This window comes from Engystomops pustulosus, chromosome 10 (genome assembly GCF_040894005.1).
Source record: "Engystomops pustulosus chromosome 10, aEngPut4.maternal, whole genome shotgun sequence".
NCBI lineage: Eukaryota > Metazoa > Chordata > Amphibia > Anura > Leptodactylidae > Engystomops > Engystomops pustulosus.
In genome coordinates this window covers 71604339-71624444 of record NC_092420.1, presented here as the reverse complement: position 1 = coordinate 71624444, position 20106 = coordinate 71604339, and the positions used below count along the sequence as shown (strand labels likewise).

Genomic DNA, 20106 nt, shown 5'->3' with positions numbered 1-20106 from the left:
GCTTCTTAGCTGCTCCTGCACACAGGACACTAAGGGGTTAAGGCAGAGTGTGAGGAGACACTGGGGGGAGGGAGCACTTAACTCTGGCTGATTCTGGGCTGCTGACTCCTTCTCCTTCATGTCTCTGGAGTGTGCAGCTCTCTGGTCTCCTGTATGAATCTCCCGAGCTGCTACATCCAGCCCCGGGATTGGCTGCAGGCAGACAGTCTCCTCCCTTCCCTCTCACACAGGGAGGAGACTGCTGCAGGGAAGGAGAGGGAGGCGCCGCCCCCGAATTAACCCCGCGGACCCTGCGCTGCTCTGCCGAATACATCCAGGGGCATAAGTACAGCCGGCTGTAGTTAAGCCCCTGGATTGGAGCCCCGGCTGCGAGCCAGATGCGGCCATCAAAAGAGCCATATCTGGCTCGCGAGCCATAGGTTCCCGACCCCTGTACTAGCTGTTAGCTATCTTGCAGGTATAATATACTAGCTGTTAGCTATCTTGCAGGTATAATATAATAGCTATTGGCTTTCTTGCAGGTATAATATACTAGTTGTTAGCTATATTGCAGGCTATTATATTCACTGTATAATGACAGCTGATTGCTAACTTGAAGGCTATTCTGTTCACTCGCTAATGATTCACTGCTGTCTCTCTGCCAGCCGACATTCACTGTATAATAACAGCTGTTTGGCATTTTACAGGCTGTGATATTCACTGTATAGTATCAGCTGATTGCTAACTTGTGTGTGTGTGTGGAGTAAACTGAAAGAAACAGCTATGCATGAATGACTCTAAACTGCAGACAGAGTTACTGAAATAAATCCTAGCATATCTCCACAAAAAAAAGCATGAATCAGCAAGACTTATTGGAATGAAAACAAGTCTTTATTACACAATATATTCATATTTACATCACACAAATAAATCTGATTTAAAATACCCCATTAAAAAAGAGACACTAAAAGCAAAAAAACACGGACAGTGTGTACATACATGGAAAGGCAACATATAAAAAATACAGATAAATCATGGGCGCTGACAACAAAATCCTCATAGGTACTCAGGTTTCAATCATCAGATGGATTACAAGGTACAGCATAAGAAAATCCCCAAACAATCAATACCAAAGTCTCCACCGTATATCTATGAACCATCACACTAGTTGAAACCCAATGAAATGTTATAAATCAAATGACAATTACCCACATCATTTATTGTCAGTAGTGATGCAATTATAGGTCAGGGTGTTATCTATATAGAGGTCATTGTACAGGGAAGGGGAGGAGATAAGCTGTGACATCATCTATTGTCAGTAGTGATGCAATTATAGGTCAGGGTGCTATCTATATAGAAGTCATTGTGCAGGGGGAGGAGATAAGCTGTGACATCATCTATTGTCAGTAGAGATGTAATGATAGGTCAGTGATATCTATATAGACGTCATTGTACAGGGAGGGGAGGAGATAAGCTGTGACATCATCTATTGTCAGTAGTGATGTAATGATGGGTCAGTGTTATCTATATAGAGGTCATTGTACAGGGAGGAGGGGAGGAGATAAGCTGTGACATCATCTATTGTCAGTAGTGATGTAATGATGGGTCAGTGTTACCTGTATAGAGGTTATTGTACAGGGAGGGGGAGGAGATAAGCTGTGACATCATGTATTGTCAGTAGTGATGTAATGATGGGTCAGTGTTATCTATATAGAGGTCATTGTACAGGGAGGGGGAGGAGATAAGCTGTGACATCATCTATTGTCAGTAGTGATGTAATGATGGGTCAGTGTTATCTATATAGAGGTCATTGTACAGGGAGGTGGAGGAGATAAGCTGTGACATCATCTATTGTCAGTAGAGATGTAATGATAGGTCAGTTATATCTATATAGACGTCATTGTACAGGGAGGGGAGGAGATAAGCTGTGACATCATCTATTGTCAGTAGTGATGCAATTATAGGTCAGGGTGTTATCTATAAAGCTTCTCTCTTTTATTATAATCCTACTTTGCCTGTGATATAAATAAATTCAATGTTGCAAAAAATCTTTCACTATATTAACCCATTAACGATGCGTGACGTAATAGTACGTCAAAGGTGAGCTGTGGCTGTATAGAGAGGGCTCACGGGCTGAGTACTTTCCATAGATGGTAAGTCTTTGCTGCAATTGATGCTAGCAACGATCGCGGGTGTGGACCCATCCATTGCCGGAAGCAAAGCTGGATAGTGGCTTCAAAAAGATGGGCGCCGCCATCTTGGCGTAGATCATCGCTACCCATGATGTAATTGGGGGGAGGTGGGGCGGAGATCGCTTGCTATGACAGCCTCAAGTCTTCCGAAGAACTGAGGCTGTCTCATTTTATTCCCACATTGTACTGAATGAGGAGGAAAATCCCTATAAACTGCCATACTGTAGTCTGGCAATATATGGTAGGATCAATCAGACAACCTAGAAAAAGTTAAGAAAAAAATTTCACTCCCCTTTACCTAGGACCGATATAAATAAACAGTAAAAATCATAAACACGTTAGGTACCGCTGTGTCTGAAAATGCCCGATCTATCAAAATATAATAATGGTTTTTCACTGTATTTAACCCCGTAATGGAAAATAGTGCACTTTTTTGCCATTTTGAAAAATATAAAAAATTCTATAAAAAATTATCAAAAGGCCATACAGTCCTAAAAATAGAAGCATTGAAAACATCAGCAAAAGTCACAAAAAAAACCCACCCACCGCTTCGTACACCAAAGTATGAAAAAGTTATTAGCGCCAGAAGATGGCAAAATTATTTTATTTTTTGTAGGAGGTTTTAATTTTTGTAAATGTAAGAAAACATTATAAAAACTATCCAAATTTGGTATCCCCGTGATTGCACCGACCCAAAGAATAATGTAGACATGTCATTTGTGGCACACAGCGAAAGCCGTAAAATCCCAGCCCACAAGAAAACGGTGCAAATGCGTATATCATCAATTTCTCTGCATTTGGAATTTTTTTTCTCATTTCCCAGTACACAACATTGAATACTAAATAAAAAAAAAGTGGAAAAATAAAAAAGTTATAGAGTTTTGAAGGTAGGGAGTGAAAAATGGAAATGCAAAACAAAAAAGGGCCTGGTCATTAAGGGATTCATAGATTAATATGTTACTAAGTAATGCGCTGAAATACATATACTGTATGTTAACTTTCTATTTATATCATTTTTATTTATTTTCCACAGTCTCATGAGAATGATGACAATTTCAAGAAAGCTTCAATAGCATACGTTGAGACTCTGGTAAGAAATGTAATTTTCTGGTGTCCTCACAGTAAAGGCAATGTTTACCATTTACAAGTTTAACCCCTTCCCGTACCCTGACATAACTGTACATCATAAGGTGCAGGTATTTGCAAAACCATGATGCTACCATGAACCCAGGTGATTATAGGGCATTACAGGGATGATCATTTCTACGGCAGGTCTTAGGTCCATTGAAGGTCCCCAGGGCTGCCTTCATAGAAACCTGTTAGGATCATGCTGAAAGCACAATATAACAGTGCTGCTGTCAGCTTATGCAGAATGCACAGGCTGATGATGTAATATGCCGCAATACATTAGTTTTTCAGTATATAACACTGAACATGTGATCAAATGATGTCCCACCCTGGGTCAAAATAAAAAGTCAAAAAAAGTTTAAAAATAAAAAAAGTGCAAATAAGAAAATTATTTAAAAAATATAAAAGGTCCCCTGATGCCCTATCCCATTTAAAAATTAAATACAACATAAAATAAAACGGTCACTGAACCTGTACGGTGAACGCTGTAAAAAAAAAATTGTATAAAAATTTTATTTTTACCTCTGACCTTATAAAAACAGGATAAGAAGTGATCAAAAAATAACATTTACCCCAACATATTACCAATAAAAAAGTACAACTTGTCCCACAAAACCAAGCCCTAAAACAAAAAATGTTATGCCCATTAATGTATGGGGATGCAAAAACAAGTGAATTTTTCACAAAATGAGTTCTGCAATATATTCTGCAAAAGTTAACCATAAAATGGAGTATTGCCGTAATTGTGGTGACACATAGAATAAAGATAATATATTATTTTTATTTTATGGTGAATGGACGGGGAAAAAAAGGCTAAAAACCCTGAACCAGAATGGCATAATTTAAGGGGTTTTACTGTTATGTAGGCCTCTCAAAGTCACTTGACCCCTTTCTGACACTGGACGTAGTACTACGTCATGGGAGGCAGGGATTTGCTGCAAAGTGACATAGTGCTACGTCCCACTTCTGGCACCGGCTGCCAAACGGATATTACAGCTGACACCCACGATGTGACCACTCGCGATCTGAGGTGTTAACCCCTTGCACAAAGCGGTCACACCTGACCGCGGCATGCAAGGGGCATGCATGTTAAGTGATTTAGACAACGGTGGCATTTACCCGGGAGAGTCCGCAGCTCTAAAGGCAGTCCCAGGGTCTGCCAGTGCCCCAGGGCTGCACAATCCTCTCCAAGATCCATAACAATCTGTACAGTAAATCAGTAACATTATTGGACCTACTTGGTGAACGCTGTAAAAACAAAACATGAAAAACTGGCCAAAAATGTTCATTTTTCATAAAATCCCTTTACAAAAATGTTCCAAAAAGTGATCAAAAAAACTTTATGTGCACCAAAATGGTACCACTGCAAAGGGCAACTCAACAGGTAAAAAATAAGCCCTAAACCAGCTCTGTCATCCAAAAAGTATTAAAGTTATGTTTCCCAAAAGATGGTGATAAGAGATTTTCTCTACATTCGTTTTTTTCCAGTAAAATTGTAAAAATATATAAAAAATTATATAAATCAGGTATCGCCGTAATTGGAGTAATCTATAAAATAAAGATAATGGGGCACATTTACTTACCCGGTCCTGTCGCATTCCAGCGGCGCGTCCAGCGACGAGGATTTGGGTCTTCCGGCGATCCACTAAGGTCATGCGCCCAATGTCCACCAGGTGTCACTGCTGTGCCGAGGTCCACCGAGGTCCGCTGGAGTTCACCATCCTATTCCTGGTGCATGTGAGTGATTGATTTTGTGACACAATTTCCAAATCCATCAGGTTTTCCGACAGCCACGCCCCCGACTTCTGTCACGTGAAAGCCGCCGCAATTGCGCCGAAATACGATCGCGTGCACAAAAATCCCAGCAGAATTCGTCGCAAAACGGAAAAAGTTGGGAAACCCTACTTTCTTCATATGATTTACTGAATATAAGGAAACTCATAACAGTGTCATTTCATGACACATTTTAGTGAAGTGAACTCAAAGCTAGACCTCATGCCTTCTTGACTCTTCACCTTGTAGATTATGGTATATCTATATATATATATATATATATGTCTAAAGACAAATATATTGTTTATAATTGTTTCCTCCTTCTACTTCCTCAACAGACATATGTTGGTTGCACCTTGGATGACTTACTTCACACAGGTCAAACATTAGTAAGTTAATATAGATATTAACTGAATAAGATTGAAATAGGAAAAGTTAAGCTGATGGTGCACTTTCCAAAGTATACTCCATACGGTAAGGCTAAGGATACCGTAAGATATATATTATTCCAAACAAAGTTGTTGAATTGTATTACACTTTAAAAGGTTTTTTCACCTTTACAATGTTGCTGACCAATTAATAGTATTAAAGGGGTATTCTTATCTGGGCATTCAGATTCAGATTAGTTAATCTGCCATATACAAACATTTCCTTAATTAGATGTCATTAAAATTTTTTTACCTGTGTGAAGATAATTTCTCATAAATGCAGTCATATGGTCCCTTAGAAACAAGACTGTGTCCTTGGATACGGCCACCTCTGCTGGTGGTATTGCACAAAGAAACAAAAGGTGTTTGTATATGAAATGTCCAGGAGTTACTGCATAACACCACAGCCGTTCTGTGGGATTGCAGAACCCATGTGGTCAGGCAGGGCTCAATAGCGCATGTCTGGCCACCGCTGCCAAAATGTGAGGTGGTCGTATCTGAGGAAGCTATCTCGTTTCTAAAGGAACAACATGGCTACATTTATGAGAAATTGTCTTCACACAGGAACATTTTTTTTAATAACATCCAATTGAAGAAATGTTTACATTTGGCAAATGAATTAAATTAAATATAAATGCCCAGATGGGAAAACCTCTTTAAGTCATCAATGTTACATTATTAGGGCTCCTGTTTTACTTCTAAACTGCAAAATCTGGCGCTGACCACCACAAAAAGGAATAGATCTGGACTTTCATTCTTTGTAGAACTACTCACCAGCATAGGTCTGGGTTTCAGAGCCCCAAGTATAAGTCATCGATATCTTAAAGCTATTAACCCCTTAAGATCCAGGCCCTTTTTCGTTTTTGAGTTTTAATTTTTTACTCCCCATTTTCAAAATTCTCAAACTTTTTTTATTTTTCCATGTAAGGAGCTGTTTGAGGGCTCATTTTCTGTGTAACAAATTGCAGTTCACAACAATTATGGCTGGATTATGGATTTTATGGCTTTAACTGTGTGCCCCAAATGACATGTCTACTTTATTCTTTGGGTCGGTACAATCACGGCGATACCAAATGTATATGGGTTTTATACATTTAAAAAAGTTAAAACCTCCAGTACAAAAATTTTTTTTTCATTTTGCCATCTTCTGCCGCTAATAACTTTTTCATACTTCAGTGTACGGAGCTGCGGGTGGTGTTATTTTTTTGCAAGATGAGATAATGTTTTCATTGCTACCATTTTAACGACTGTGTTATTTATGTTTACTGTCTATTTGAACTTTTAGGGGCTTTTTAATATTTTTTTTAAATTGCAGTTAGTGGGGTTTGTTGGTCCACATTGTTGTTTCATTATAACACACTTTGGGGGCTTCCATGGAGCAGAACAAACAATCTGTAATTTGAGATTATCCTACATTTAAGTGAATCCAGTAAATTGTTAATGTAAAGTTCTGCTTTTGTATGTGAGTCTTTTGTCTTGAAAGTTTTTGCATTTACAGGCAGTCCCCGGGTTACATACAAGATAGTGTCCATAGGTTTGTTCTTAAGTTGAATTTGTATGTAAGTCGAAACTGTATATTTTATAATTGTAGTTCTTGACAATTTTTTTTTTTTTGGCCCCAGTGACAATCGAAGTTTCAAAATTTTTTGCTATAAAGGGACCAAGGATTATCAATAAAACTTCATTACAGACACCTTACAGCTGATCATTGCAGTTTGGGACTATAATAAAGCATTGAGAGAGCTTTACCAGAGGTCACAGTGGGCAGAGGGGTCCGTCTTTAACTATGAGTTGTCTGTAAGTCGAGTGTCCTTAGGTAGGGGACCGCCTGTACTTCAAAATAGATTACCGTAAATTATGTAAATACTGAATTTTTAAATTTGTATCTCCCAATAGGAGAACCTTTCGCAAAATACAGGGGAATTTCTGTCAAGTGTTTACTACACTGTGTCGTGGTTTGCGGTAGGTTCTCTTTTTTTTTTTTTAACTTCACTCCCTGTGGCGGCCATCAGTGAGAAAGAACTGTAAGTGTGTGACCATAAGATGTAACAGTCAGTCAACACCTTTCTGTGACTGTGGCATCTAAAGGGTAAATTGTAATAGGTAAATTAGAAGTGACAAGAGATATGCCTGATCATGTACAGTATGGTTATATATGATCATCATATCTCTTATCACTGCCAATTTACCCCTTACATGCCCAATTCAACTGAAACATCTGGCCTTATATAGTTAAAGGAAATATTCCATCAAAATCAAAAGCTCTAAACTAGAGAAAGCTACTCCAAGATCTAGGCACTGTGACTGTGGTAACTGAATTATATTTGTAATCCACAGCCTCCTTCCTTCCAAAATCGACTTTTAAAATTACGCCAAAGAGCCAGAAGGGCTCTGGAGGGCGTTACCGGAGCCCCTCTCTACTGCAGATTCACAGGTTGTTAGAGGAGCATGGGGAAGTGCTGAGGGAGCAAGGGACAGTGTAACATCTAGTGAAGCTACAGCACGGAAGGACTCCCCAAAGCGCTTCTGTTTCATTAGCATGATTTTAAAAGTCGATTTAAGAAAGAGGGGGGCCAGGGATAACAAATATTAGAAGATTACCACAGTCACGGTTCCTGGATCTATTAGTAAACGTCACTGGTTTGTCCATGCTTGATTTTGATTATAGATTACCTGTAAGTCGGGTCATTTTCAAGTGAAAAAAGAAACATATTGAACTTAAGGACTTCAATGTCTCACTAAACCAATTCAGTGTAATGTTAGGGCAACAAAACCCTTGAAGGGGTATTCCCACAAAGCCAAGTTTCTTAAATGTACTCAGGATAACAAAATAAAAATTCAATGTGAAAAAATCCAGCATTTTCAGAGGTAAATCAAACCATGGAGAAATTCACTAGAATCTGGCAACCGTGGTTCCTGTTTAAAGGCACACCAGAGTATGTAGCATTATTCGCCTGAGCCGTCGACGAGTGACAGTTGTATTGTGTCCCTATTCCATCATGTTGTCTTCCCTACTCTTGACCCCTTTCTGGTTCCCCCTGTTTCCCCCTTCCTCCCCCCCCCCCCCACTTAACTTCCTCTCCCTTTACTCTTAGTTCCCTTACCCTTATTATTTGTTCTATGAGGACTGTGTAGCCGGTCCTGCATTATTTGTTATAAACATATTAATATGTATTACTTCTGACTCTATAGTTGCACTTTTACTCTTATTCATCGCTTGTCATAATTGGTCTATGGAGTCAGTTTTTTCTGTGTAGGTTCGGTGTGTTACCACCCCGCTGCAGTTTGCTTGCGGCGTGCGGAGGCTCCCGATCCACATTTGTCGTTATTGGGACCTGCGTGTCCCATTGCTGTTATGATGCATACTGTCATTTTTACCAAAAATGTTTTACACTGTTTTTTCTTGTACTGTATGCGAACACTTTTCAACTAAATAAACCGTATTGAATATAAAAAATACAGCATTTCCCAGATATAATTCTAACCTGTCTCTATTAGTCCTGGTGTACACAGTTCCAGTTGCCCCTAGACACAACCCTGTAACTTCTGACTTAGGGTCGGGGAAGCCATCATGGTTTTCTGTGTGACGGAGGAGCTGAGATTCCTGTCTCTCTAATCCCTGCACTCTAGGCCCGTCGCTGCACTCTAGCCCCACCCCCTGCAGTCCAGGATGGAGCTCACACTGACACATACAATAGTGATGGGAATTGCTGCTCTTCTTAGTGAGCTTGATCATTAGGCTCTGCTCACTAAGAAGAACCAGCTCTTCTGGCTCCTGAACGGCTCCCTATTACATGTGTAATAGGGAGCCAGAGTCCAGCCAGTCACCCCATTCCACACCACTTTTAACCCGATTGATTGGGCATGGTGAGCCAGTTAGGGGGGGAGTAAGTGAGCCATCGGCTCACTGCAGGGTGCCGAATCCCGTTGTTCACGAGCCGGCTCGTTCACAAACAACACATCTGCAACACCCTCGCCGATGCAATGGCGAGGTAGGGTTTGCGAATAAGCCCCATAACATGTCACCACATCACAAAGGGGAAATTGCAGTGGTTAATCCTGCCTGGCAAGGCAGAAGTTAAATCTGTATATGATGTAAAAGTCCAGTATCCAATGATCTGTGTTACATCCTGTCTCTGTGAACTGAGAGGTAATTGGAGGAGCAGCCACCACCTGACCAAAGGGAGGTAATAAAACCTCTGGCCAGGAATGTTCTAGAGAGAGTTAGGAGAGCAGTCTCTCCCAGAAGGGAGAAGAGGCCGGTCCTAGTCAGGCCCTCTGGGTCTGCAGGACACATGCAGAGAGTAGTTAGCTGAGCAGCAGCTCAGAGACTCTAGCACACCGGAGCAGTGCAGGAAGAGCCTAGCCCCTGCCTGAAGTGGAGAATAAGACTAGAGTTAGTTTAGTGAGGAAAGGGGTATCATCCTACCTTCAAGGGTGATACCTGAAGAGATCCAGGACCGAGCTGAAGCCTCCTCTAAGGACACAGCTGCCTCCCAGCCTGCCCTCCACATCCAGGCTGGTGAACTACATCCTGTGGCTCCCTCCAAATACCTCTCCAGTACTCCACCAACTTGTTAAAGGCACGTTTGCTGCGGTTCCTGCGGTTCAAATAAAGAACTGTAAGTTGTTTTCTTCAACTTCTGTCTCCGTCTGGTCCCTGCTATTACAGCTGCCTTCATCACCGGCACCCTGTCCATCACCCAGAGACTCACACTCGGGACATTAAGGGGTTGCCCCAGGGAGATCCGCTATAGCAGCCTCTCCCTCATCATTTCTTGCCAACACCACCCTGCTGGAGACCTGCCAGGCTGTAGGACAGCCCTCCGGTTCCCCCGTACCAAGCACCGTGACCATAGCGTGCTTAGGCCGCAACCGCCAGCCACTCCGTTACTGCGGGCCCCGGCTGACTCCAGGCCTCACCTCAAGGGCTAGGCCCCGGTGGGGGATGTTGCAAGTGGCGTCACGAAAAGGATTGATACTTCTGTGCCTTATTACGGCATTAAAGACTTTCCTTTATTAAAAAGACTGTGCTGCCTAACCCTGCTGCCATCCGGGTTTAGGCCCAAGTGATTGTGTGTTTCTGGATTGAACTGCGTTAATGCTGCCACGTGCTGTCGAGCATCGCTCCAGCACTCAAGAGGTTAATTCCTGCAAGAACTGTACCAGCTCTGCTACATCCGGCGTTGCGGCGCCTGAAGATTTTACCTCAGAAACTGTGGCGCAGCAAGTAATTCCAGCCCGCCAAAACTTTCACTGGCGGGAAACCCAGAGACATCTCTAAGCTCCACCCCCTGTGCGTATGGCGCGAATCCTGCCTCAGCGCGCTGTGGCGCAGCAGAAAATTCAGCCCGCCACAGCTCCTGGCGGGAAAGACTCAAGCTCCGCCCTCTGGCGCGAAACTCGCCCGCGCTGCAACGCCAGTGAGAGCCCACGAGGTACCTCAGAGTCAGCGCAGTCGCCATCCAGCATCAAAGAGGTTAATCGGCCATCTTGGATTTCTCCACGTGCTGTCTCCTGTCCCGCCGACATGCCGCACAGCCTCCGAGATGAAGAACCAAGTGTCGCATGGCCTGCCCACAAGCCTCGGGCACCTTCCTCTGCTGCACCGCTTACTGCTGTCTCCCGTACGCAGTCTTCAATGGCGGATTCTCCACAGCGGCTGCCTCCTCCGATGACGGACCTCCTGAGGACCACCGCGGATGTGAGTACCATGGCCCCCAGGGCCTATATCACAGTGACTGTGACTATATCTCCCTTAGCCCCGGCTGGGGTACAGTCCGGCCTCCCTGCAGAGGGTCAACATCTCCCCATAGGAGGCCCGGCTACAAAAGGGACTCTCTTAAAGGGGCCTGACCCCTTATCTAATGCTGCTGATCGTCCTGCGGAGTATCCAGGACCACCTGCTAAGAGGCCCAGGCTATCCGGTGAGAACGCCCTGCCAGCTACAGAGGTTACCACCGCCAGCGCAACAGCGCCCCCAAGAGCTACAGGTCAGTCCAGGAACAACAATCCTTCAGCTGTCAGCAGTGAAGAAGTTACAGCTCCTGCGGTCATCATCATGCGCTCCACAGTGCCCCCAGCTACAGAAGGTCAGCCAGAGAAGTGCCTGCTTCCTTCCTTTGCTGAAATGCCTGCCGCCGCAGATGACCTCCCTGCTGTTCCAGCTCCAGCTTCTGGGTGCCCCATGTCAGCAGTTCCAGTTTCTACCACCAGATGTCTTCAGGTGACAGATCTCAACACTGCTTTCTTCACCCAGGCTGATGATGTCCCTGCTGCAGTTCCTGCTCCCATGCCTGCAGCCATTGCTCTTGAGCAGCAAGATTAACCCCTGAAGGGCTGTAGCCCACTTCAGGTACTGTACATATTGTATATTTCTGTCCTATTCCACAAGAGCCAGAGACTTTCCTGAGACTCTTACCCTTAATTATCTCAGTCAAGAGATTTCTTCAAAGGACTCTGTCCCTCTACACATAGAGGAGACCCTTTGTTTCTTCAGTGCACTTTTCCCCACATCAAGGGCTGTACCCAGAAGATGGACTTTGTCACTAGAGACCTTCTGAGAGACTTTTGCCAGATATTCCAGGGAAAAGTTGCTATTGTAATTTATTATCATTTTGCACTTAATGCCTTCCCTCTTAGGTATGGACATTATGTTTGCACTTTTATGCCTTTTTCTTTACAGGAAAAGAGACATTTGCTGTTGTGCTACCCTGAGTAGCCTATTTACCTCTGTAACGTTTGTAACGTTCAAGATGTGTACCCATTGGGCTCCTAAGCCAATGTGAATTGACTTATTTGCACAACTGTCATATATGCCAGTAGTCTGCATTAACCCTTTCATAGGCTTTTCAGGTTGTAGTGTGGCTGTGTCGGACCGTCTTTTATGTAAAACACTGACCGCTACCTGATCCCTCAAACCGAGGTTTGCACATGGGGGTAGTCCGTAAACTGCGGGTCCTAAGGGGACCGGGGGTGTTACAGAGATAGCACCTGGATGCCACTCATACATGGGTAAGGTCGTCAGTCAGGAGGTACTCGTGTCGCATATGCTCATGCAATGCAGATAGACACCTTATATAATTGCCGCCAGGGAAGAAGCGTTGATAAAACAAATATACAGGCCTTGGTGCAAGGAGGGGATTACAGGACATGACACCACACCTTTCCTACTGTACAGTTTGGTTTAATGGCGTCAGCGACCAACTGTCATACAGCTACATGTTTTGTCTTAGTCCGACACCAACCCAGGTGCCTGTCACCAGGACCATGGGCGGTTTGTCCCTACACCTCACATAGCCTGCACTTCCCAGAGGTGCCCTTAGCCCCCTCTGTGCCCCAATACATCTGTAGTCGAGCCGAGGGCGGCTCTTTCAATTGCCCCCGGGGTATGCAACACCCTCGCCGATGCAATGGCGAGGTAGGGTTTGCGAATAAGCCCCATAACATGTCACCACATCACAAAGGGGAAATTGCAGTGGTTAATCCTGCCTGGCAAGGCAGAAGTTAAATCTGTATATGATGTAAAAGTCCAGTATCCAATGATCTGTGTTACATCCTGTCTCTGTGAACTGAGAGGTAATTGGAGGAGCAGCCACCACCTGACCAAAGGGAGGTAATAAAACCTCTGGCCAGGAATGTTCTAGAGAGAGTTAGGAGAGCAGTCTCTCCCAGAAGGGAGAAGAGGCCGGTCCTAGTCAGGCCCTCTGGGTCTGCAGGACACATGCAGAGAGTAGTTAGCTGAGCAGCAGCTCAGAGACTCTAGCACACCGGAGCAGTGCAGGAAGAGCCTAGCCCCTGCCTGAAGTGGAGAATAAGACTAGAGTTAGTTTAGTGAGGAAAGGGGTATCATCCTACCTTCAAGGGTGATACCTGAAGAGATCCAGGACCGAGCTGAAGCCTCCTCTAAGGACACAGCTGCCTCCCAGCCTGCCCTCCACATCCAGGCTGGTGAACTACATCCTGTGGCTCCCTCCAAATACCTCTCCAGTACTCCACCAACTTGTTAAAGGCACGTTTGCTGCGGTTCCTGCGGTTCAAATAAAGAACTGTAAGTTGTTTTCTTCAACTTCTGTCTCCGTCTGGTCCCTGCTATTACAGCTGCCTTCATCACCGGCACCCTGTCCATCACCCAGAGACTCACACTCGGGACATTAAGGGGTTGCCCCAGGGAGATCCGCTATAGCAGCCTCTCCCTCATCATTTCTTGCCAACACCACCCTGCTGGAGACCTGCCAGGCTGTAGGACAGCCCTCCGGTTCCCCCGTACCAAGCACCGTGACAATAGCGTGCTTAGGCCGCAACCGCCAGCCACTCCGGTACTGCGGGCCCCGGCTGACTCCAGGCCTCACCTCAAGGGCTAGGCCCCGGTGGGGGATGTTGCACATCACTAACATACACTGAGTTCCTACTCGGGGGAAGAAGGCACAGCAGATCTAGTGTGTTGTGGAATAGCAGATATGTAGCAGAGCTGATAGTGTGCAATAGGTATCTCATGGATCGTTTCATCTCTGATCTGTCTCATCTTTTTCTAAGTGTCAGATACTAGTACAATGTTTGGAAACCAGATGAAAGTGTATATAAACCTAGTACCCTGATAATCCAACCACATTGTCAGCTCACAGAACTAGATGGATCATAATGTGTCTGCTTAGAGAGTCCCTTTCCACACCCTGAAATCTCACACTGACCATCACTGATTGCTAGGTATCACTAGTGATAACTAAAACAGCAATAAAACTGTGTAAAACTGTGAAGTGAAGGGTTATAAATTATCTTTATTGTGCTAACATCATTAGGTAGTTGAGATTTGAGAAGGTTCTTTCATGGGAAAACTCCTTTACGAGCAGTGCAATTAACAATGCCTGTCTATGGTGATACATTTATCTGGACATAAAGAAAAGGCAAGGAAGGAACCAGTAATGAGATGCGGGGAAAACTTTAATCTACTAGACAATGGGGGTCATTTACTAAGGGCCCGATTCGCGTTTTCCCGACGTGTTACCCGAACATTTCCGATTTGCGCCGCTTGTACATGAATTGCCCCGGGTTTTTGGCGCACGCGATCGGATTGTGGCGCATCGGGGCCGGCATGCGCGCGACAGAAATCGGGGGGGCGTGGCCGAACGAAAACCCGACGTATTCGGAAAAACCGCCGCATTTAAAAACCGAAAATGTGTCGCTTGGGGAGCGCTCACCTTCACCTTCTATGGGATGGTGCATTCCGGGGCGTTAAGATTATTTTCGGCGCTGCAGCGCCACCTGGTGGACGGCGGAGGAACTACCATCTTAAATCCCAGCCGGACCCGAATCCTGTGCAGAGAACGCGCCGCTGGATCGCGAATGGGCCGGGTAAGTAAATGACCCCCAATGTTATTTGTGTACACTATATATACGGTATATAAATGTAAGAAAAATAATCCTGTCTTTTGCTCTGCCACAGGACTCATTTGGACTTTATGAAGGCGTGGCAAGTTTATTATGCACCCAGGTAAGGACCCAATTAAACACACAAATGTTGTGTTTTTCTGATTTCATATGTTTTATTTGAATACTGAAGTGCAGGGTGCACCAGATTAGCAGTTCGCACTACTTTTGATAAATGTGGCCCAATGTTATGTGGTCATGTTTAATTAATTAGTAGTGAAAAGTATAGAAAGGAAATACTAATATAAAATACTTAGATTTACTTTAATGTTCTTTCCAAGACAGGTGACGTTTTGGCATCAAAATGTTTGGCAGAACTCCTTCAGGTATTATTACATAATTTCTTATCTGGAGATACACTCATTTCATTCAGTAGGAGAGTGGGTTGGGCTTCAGGATTTAAAATCATGGCACTGTTTCTCTGAAAGCTATGTCAAATAATGTACTGTGTTATAGATTTTTAAGTCTGTATTTTTAAGTCAAGTCAGCCTGTAATATCACGAATGGCAGAAATTATAGAAGTACATATCCATGCGATACTTAGGTCAGCTGACTTTAAGAAAATCTACCATCAAAATCAAGCATGATAAACTAGGGACACTTACTCTAGCCGAATTTTTCAGCACAATTTGTGTTGAAAAATCCCCACTCGGCTTACACTTGAGTATATAAAAACCCATTGGGGGACATTTACTATGGCGTTTCCGCCAGTTTTGTGGCGCTCTCACCACATGTTCTGCTTTCAGACCTATTTATTAGCTGGCGGCGCCAGAAAAATGACTGTTTCCGTCTGCTCCGACTCTTCTCCGAAAAGGGGCGTGGCTTTGGCGGAGTGGAAACTCAGACACAATTAATATGTGTCGCAGCCCTTTTTGGGCGCTGTAAACTGGCGGAAAGTAGACCAAAAGAAAACTGGTCTAGCAGGGACTGTTGGACACATTCCTGGTGCTCGGGACATTTCTGGTCTCGGGACAGAAAATGGTCTCGGCGCCAGAAATGTCTCTGCACAGCTCTACAATATTATATGTGTATCTTCTTTCCGAGAGCAGGTCGGTAACAAAGCCAATGCAGACCCCGACACTTTAAGTAAATGTCCCCCATTGTACTTACCCTCCAGCACTCCTCGCAGGTCCTCTTCTCTTCACGGCTTCTTATCACTGCTCCCGCTGTCTTGCTAGGAGTTTGGGCAGAGGCACGTCTATGCGCTCTGTCCACGCCCTATGACACCGTGGTGTTACTGCCGCCATGACGTCATAGTACGTGTGCGGACAGAGTGCAAAGACATACCTCTGCCTCCACTGCTAGAAAGATACCTTGAGCAGCATGAAGAAGCAGGAATGATCAATGATAAAAGGACTTGTGAGAGGCACCAGAGGGTAAGGAACATGTTTATTACTTTTAACGGGGATTTGCTACAGTACATTTCATTAATAAGGGGGCTCTGCTACTGGACATGTCATTAATGAGAGACACTTCATGATTCCACTAGTTATGTGTGCTGACAATGTGGTTAGATTATCAGGGAACAGGTTTATATACAATTTCATTGAGCTTCTGAACATTGTATTAGTATCTGACACATAGATAGAGATGAGACAGATCAGAAATGATGAGATCCATGAGATGGACCATGACACTCTCAGCTCTGCGAACTCGCCTATAAAACACACAGTTCTGCTATATACCTCCCTTCCCCTCCTCTGAATAAAGATTTTATCTGTCTGTAGCTTTAGTCTCCGCACAATGGGGCTCATTTACTAAGAAACAAAATCCGAACCAGCACTTCAACGGAGCAAATCCCAGAGAGTTGTTGCCAAAATACATATAACATATCCTTTACAACACGAGGGAAAACAGGCTGGTTAATGCATTTCGATGCTAGGCGTCTTACTCATAAGGTTATGAGTAAGACGATTATGAGGTTATGAGTAAGACACCTAGCTTCGAAATGCGTTTTCCCTCGTGTTGTAATGGATATGTTATACAAATAAAGGAACGTATTTTGGCAACAACTCTCTGGGATTTGCTCCGTTGAAGTGCTCGTTCAGATTTTGTTTCATTGTATTACCAAGACGGCTGAGGTCGTTTCTCGTGCACCAGGAGGCATCCGCACATCGTTGTGCCTGGAGGAGATCCCGTGGTAGGGTGAGCTGGTGTTTTCTTTGTCTGCACTTGTTGCAGACGGAGTATGAGTTTTTTAGTCTCATTTACTAAGGGTCCGCGGACCGCGGGCCGTCCGTCCGGATTCGGACTGAGCGTGGGATTTAACATTCAAATTTGTGTCGCAAGCCAAGCACTTACATGCACCGGGAAGAAGAAGGTGAACTGCAGCGGACCTGAGCGGGGAGCGACACATGCAGGATATCGGGTGCAGGATATACGTGAATCACAGCTCAGCGCAGGATCATCGGGGAATGCACCTCGTTAAATGTGCCCCAATGTGTTGCTTTAAGGCAGGAAGTGAGTGTCTCTGTCTCCATGAGCTCATCCTGGAATTCAAGGGTAGGGGCTAGAGACAGAGAGGAGCTCAGCGCAGCATCAGACAGGAAAACAAGATTTCTGCCAACCCTAAACTGCGAAGATACAGGGTCTTACAGGGTAGATTAATAAAGATGATTAATAAAGAAGAAGTTGTTTTAAAGACTGCTGGGATTCCCTAATTTCTGCAATTGGACACCCCTAGAGGCTTTCCAGCTGCACTTTGAAAGCTAGACAATATGTACAATATGTGTGTGATGGGAAACTCAAAGAATTATATTTATTTGGAGTTTAGTACATTATAATGACATTTATAAAATCTCTCATAATTCCCATAAAAAGAAGAAATCAGCAATGCTGCAAGTGGTAGGGTCTGGGGTGAACCCTTTAACCCTATAACCCCCCTCTTTGTGTCTGTAGTGGTTGTAGTTTGGGCAATCATTCCCTAAAAGGTTTGCCAGTGACCTATTTCCTAGAGTGGCAGGTTATAGAGGTAGGAAGGGCCTTACATTATACATTACAAGGACAGCAAGACTGTAGGGAGGTGAATTCCTGTCTCATGTAGAGCTACTGTCAATCTACAGACTTCGTAGAATACAATTCAAATTAATTATACCTCAAAAAACATTTTTTCTGCCCAATATGTCTTTTCAAAGGCATGGGCATGTATCTATGTTATGTTTGATTGTGAATTTCTTCATTTTAGGGGGATATCCCAAACCTTTATTTGCTGCTTGATGGTGCACTCTGTACGGTAAAAAACATAAATATTTTAAATCCCAGTTACCCAATAACAGTGTTCAAGAATTAAATGTTTATATATTTTAACTAATTGAGACCAAATGGGGGACATTTATCAGGGCTTTGTGTGCCAGTTATCATATAAGCCCTGACATATTCTCAATTACTAGTAAACCTTCAGTAATTGTGATTATTATAGGTTCTCTAGGCTTGTTCTTAAGATGAATTTATAGTTAAGTCAATGCGGCAGTTCCTGCCTGAATATTCTCAAGATACTTCATGAGATCAGAGCCTTTCTAATACACCGCTACACCGACTTACATCCACATTCAGCTTAAAGGGGTTTGCCCAACAAAAGAAAATTCTCAAATTTCAACCCCCTAGTGATGTTTACACAATAAAGATAATTTTTAATCCCTTACTTTACAATTTGACTAAGTTTTATTGCTGTTTTAGCTCCTATCACTCCTCAGACCGGTCAGTGTAAGATTCCAGAGTGTGGGTGGGGACTCTCTAGGCAGACATACTGTGATTCCTGTAGTGAGATGCTGTGTACTGACACTGTGCTTAAATTATCAGGGTACAGGTTTATATACACTTTCATTTACCTTCTGAACATTGTACTAGTATCTGACACATAGAAATAGAGATGAGACAAATGATAGATGTGATAATGAGTTCTATGAAATGCATATTACACACAATGACACAATAAGCTCTGCTCTATCACACTGTTGGATCTGATGTGCCTCCCTCTCCGGCCCCAGAACAAGAACTTATGTGCCTGTAGCTTGTAGCTCTCCTCTCACTACTGCTGTTATTTGTTGGCTGCAAATCAGTGTCTCTGAGTTTGTCCTGGAATGCAGGGGGAGGGGGGTAGAGCAAGAGAGCAGAGAAGAACTTAGCTCCAAAGCATCAGCCAAGATGGCTGTCAACCCAAAGTCAGAAGATACAATGTCAGAAACCAGGGGCAACTGAAATCTGTGAAATGCTGTATTTTTGTAAATAACAGTGAACTAGTGAATGTGTTATTTTGTTATCCTGAGTACATTTAAGAAACTTGTCTTCGTGGGAATAGCCCTTTAAGAACATGCCTGTATGTGCTTTATTAGCTGTCAACTGACCAGAACTCAGATTACCTTGTTACTAAATTTGGATTTTTAGGAAAATCTGGATTCGCTATTTGAAGAACAACTCATGGATTTCTTCGTAAGTTTAAAAACTTCTCTGATATTATATTCATTTTCACAACTTATTTAAATAAAAAAAACCAACATCTTTAACAGTTGTACATAAAGTAAATTATGAATATACAAATATGTTTTCCAGGAAGGATAAAGGAAAACTATGCCACCAGTGCTACCCCAAAAAGGCAGCCCCCCATAGATCATGAAACCTAGTGACATGACTTAGGATAATAACTAAACCAGAAAGTCCACCCTCCGCCACCCCCCCCCCCCCCCCAAGGGGAAATATATCCAACTTTAGGCATTGCTGTTTTAGAGTCATTGGGATAATTTATCATATTAGTTTATCTGGAAGCAATCTCCAACAGGTCAGACCAGTTTGAATTAAGTCAGATTTAAGCTATAGTCTCTTTTCTCAGAAGTGAGATGTAAATTAGTTGTATCAAGCCACAAAATTGGAGGAATTCAAGCTCTCCCCACCTTAGAATGCCTCCGCTGTTATTATTGACATCATGTGCCAGACTTCAGGGGAGCTGGTTAACCTCTTAACGCTCAGCGTCCGATATATCGGACGCTGAGCGCAGTGACTTAGCGCTCAGCGTCCGATATATCGGACGCTGAGCTGATGCCGGTTCGGCTCAAGATCTGAGCTGAACCGGCATCGGGAAACACGGGGTGCCGGCTGTGACTGATAGCCGGCACCCCAGTGTAACACCCGCGATCGGAGTTGTCTCCGATCGCGGGTGCTTAACCCGTTAAATACCGCGGTCAGCG

At 43.6% G+C, this 20106-nt stretch overlaps 1 protein-coding gene across 2 annotated transcripts in view; it reads left to right on the top strand.

Annotated features, from left to right (window-relative positions):
• LOC140104000 (uncharacterized) overlaps positions 1–20106 on the top strand; it is a 45510-nt gene that overhangs the window by 13524 nt on the left and 11880 nt on the right. For both annotated transcript variants that reach the window (XM_072127324.1, XM_072127323.1), the window contains 7 exons: positions 3205–3261; positions 5411–5461; positions 7397–7462; positions 14943–14990; positions 15208–15252; positions 18111–18158; positions 19310–19354. In XM_072127324.1, coding sequence (XP_071983425.1) covers positions 3205–3261; positions 5411–5461; positions 7397–7462; positions 14943–14990; positions 15208–15252; positions 18111–18158; positions 19310–19354 — 360 coding nt within the window. The remainder of the gene's footprint in view (positions 1–3204; positions 3262–5410; positions 5462–7396; positions 7463–14942; positions 14991–15207; positions 15253–18110; positions 18159–19309; positions 19355–20106) is intronic.